At 40.2% G+C, this 1,001-nt stretch overlaps 1 protein-coding gene across 1 annotated transcript; it reads left to right on the forward strand.

The window, feature by feature from the left end:
* Positions 1 to 35: 35 nt before the first annotated feature.
* LOC108357893 (uncharacterized) lies at positions 36 to 975 on the forward strand. The gene is made up of 3 exons (XM_017608963.1): positions 36 to 278; positions 358 to 523; positions 621 to 975. Exons 1-3 carry the CDS (start codon positions 95 to 97, stop codon positions 958 to 960), a joined length of 690 nt encoding a protein of 229 aa, XP_017464452.1. The 5' UTR covers positions 36 to 94; the 3' UTR covers positions 961 to 975.
* The last annotated feature ends 26 nt before the right edge of the window (positions 976 to 1,001 follow it).

Here is a 1,001-nt window from a genome sequence, read left to right on the forward strand (position 1 = left end):
TTGGGAAGTCATTATGGTTTTTCTTTATTAATTTCAGACAGAGAACCCTGCGCCTTGGGAAACTGGCGCTTCAACGGATCCAATTGAAGTTGACATGTACGTAATAGACGATGCCGCGTCACAAGGCTCCGTCAAACAAGATAAATCGTTTAATAAACGTATCATACGTTATGTACGATGGCAACGTGTACTCTATGATCCAGCACACCCAAATTTTGGCATTATTGAAGCGAAAGTGGAAGCCTGGGAGAAAATAGCAAAACAAATGAGATGTGATGGTATGTATTTCGTTGTGTGGGACAGTTGTTCTCAGTGTAGACTAATTTGTACACACATTTTTCCATACTTTTTGTCCAGTGGATATATGCAAAAATGCTTGGGTAAACTTACGTTTTTGCTATCAAAAATATGTGCGTCGATTGCGTAAATTTCTTGCCAATAAGGGTGGCAAAAAGCGCAAGCGCAGGCCAGTTATGGCATTTGAGACTGAGATGGTGTTCCTCTGGCGCTTCATTGCAGACAAGTAAGTGACTTCGGAGAGTTTTATCAGCGATTTTCTTATGATTTGTACCCTTTTGTAAAAAAAATTAAAATTCTATTATTTTATGTACATTATGTAGAACACGTTGCCGACTGCCCTATGATGATGCTAATCCAGCAGAAAAGGAAATGCCGCCTGTACAAAAAGCTACAGAGGATGATGATATCGTTTTGCTAGAGGACGATGTGGAGGTGATTGATTTAGATGACGATGCGGCTAATTCAACAAAGCTGTTGACGCGGCAAATTAAATGTCAATTCCAAATAACTCCAGAAGTACGTAGACTGGTGACTAACATTGAGCCATATGACGAGTTATACGATAGCGATCATAGGTATTATGACGATTATCGGCGCAAAGGTATCATTTGGAATGCGATCGCGAATGAAGTGGGCGATAAAGGTGAGTGCTGTACTTGATAGCGAAGTTGAGCGTTGTTTAATTTAGTGTGTTATACGCT

This window comes from Rhagoletis zephyria, unplaced genomic scaffold, assembly GCF_001687245.7.
Source record: "Rhagoletis zephyria isolate East Lansing unplaced genomic scaffold, Rhagoletis_zephyria_1.1 Rzeph_scaffold_86598, whole genome shotgun sequence".
NCBI lineage: Eukaryota > Metazoa > Arthropoda > Insecta > Diptera > Tephritidae > Rhagoletis > Rhagoletis zephyria.

What these genes read in the sequence shown, in the direction of transcription:
- LOC108357893 (XM_017608963.1), top strand. Translation starts at nt 95, where the DNA reads ATGTACGTAATAGACGATGCCGCGTCACAAGGCTCCGTCAAACAAGAT. An exon ending in AAAACAAATGAGATGTGATG is followed by an intron (nt 279 to 357) that starts GTATGTATTTCG and finishes CTTTTTGTCCAG; the next exon opens with TGGATATATGCAAAAATGCT. An exon ending in TGGCGCTTCATTGCAGACAA is followed by an intron (nt 524 to 620) that starts GTAAGTGACTTC and finishes TACATTATGTAG; the next exon opens with AACACGTTGCCGACTGCCCT.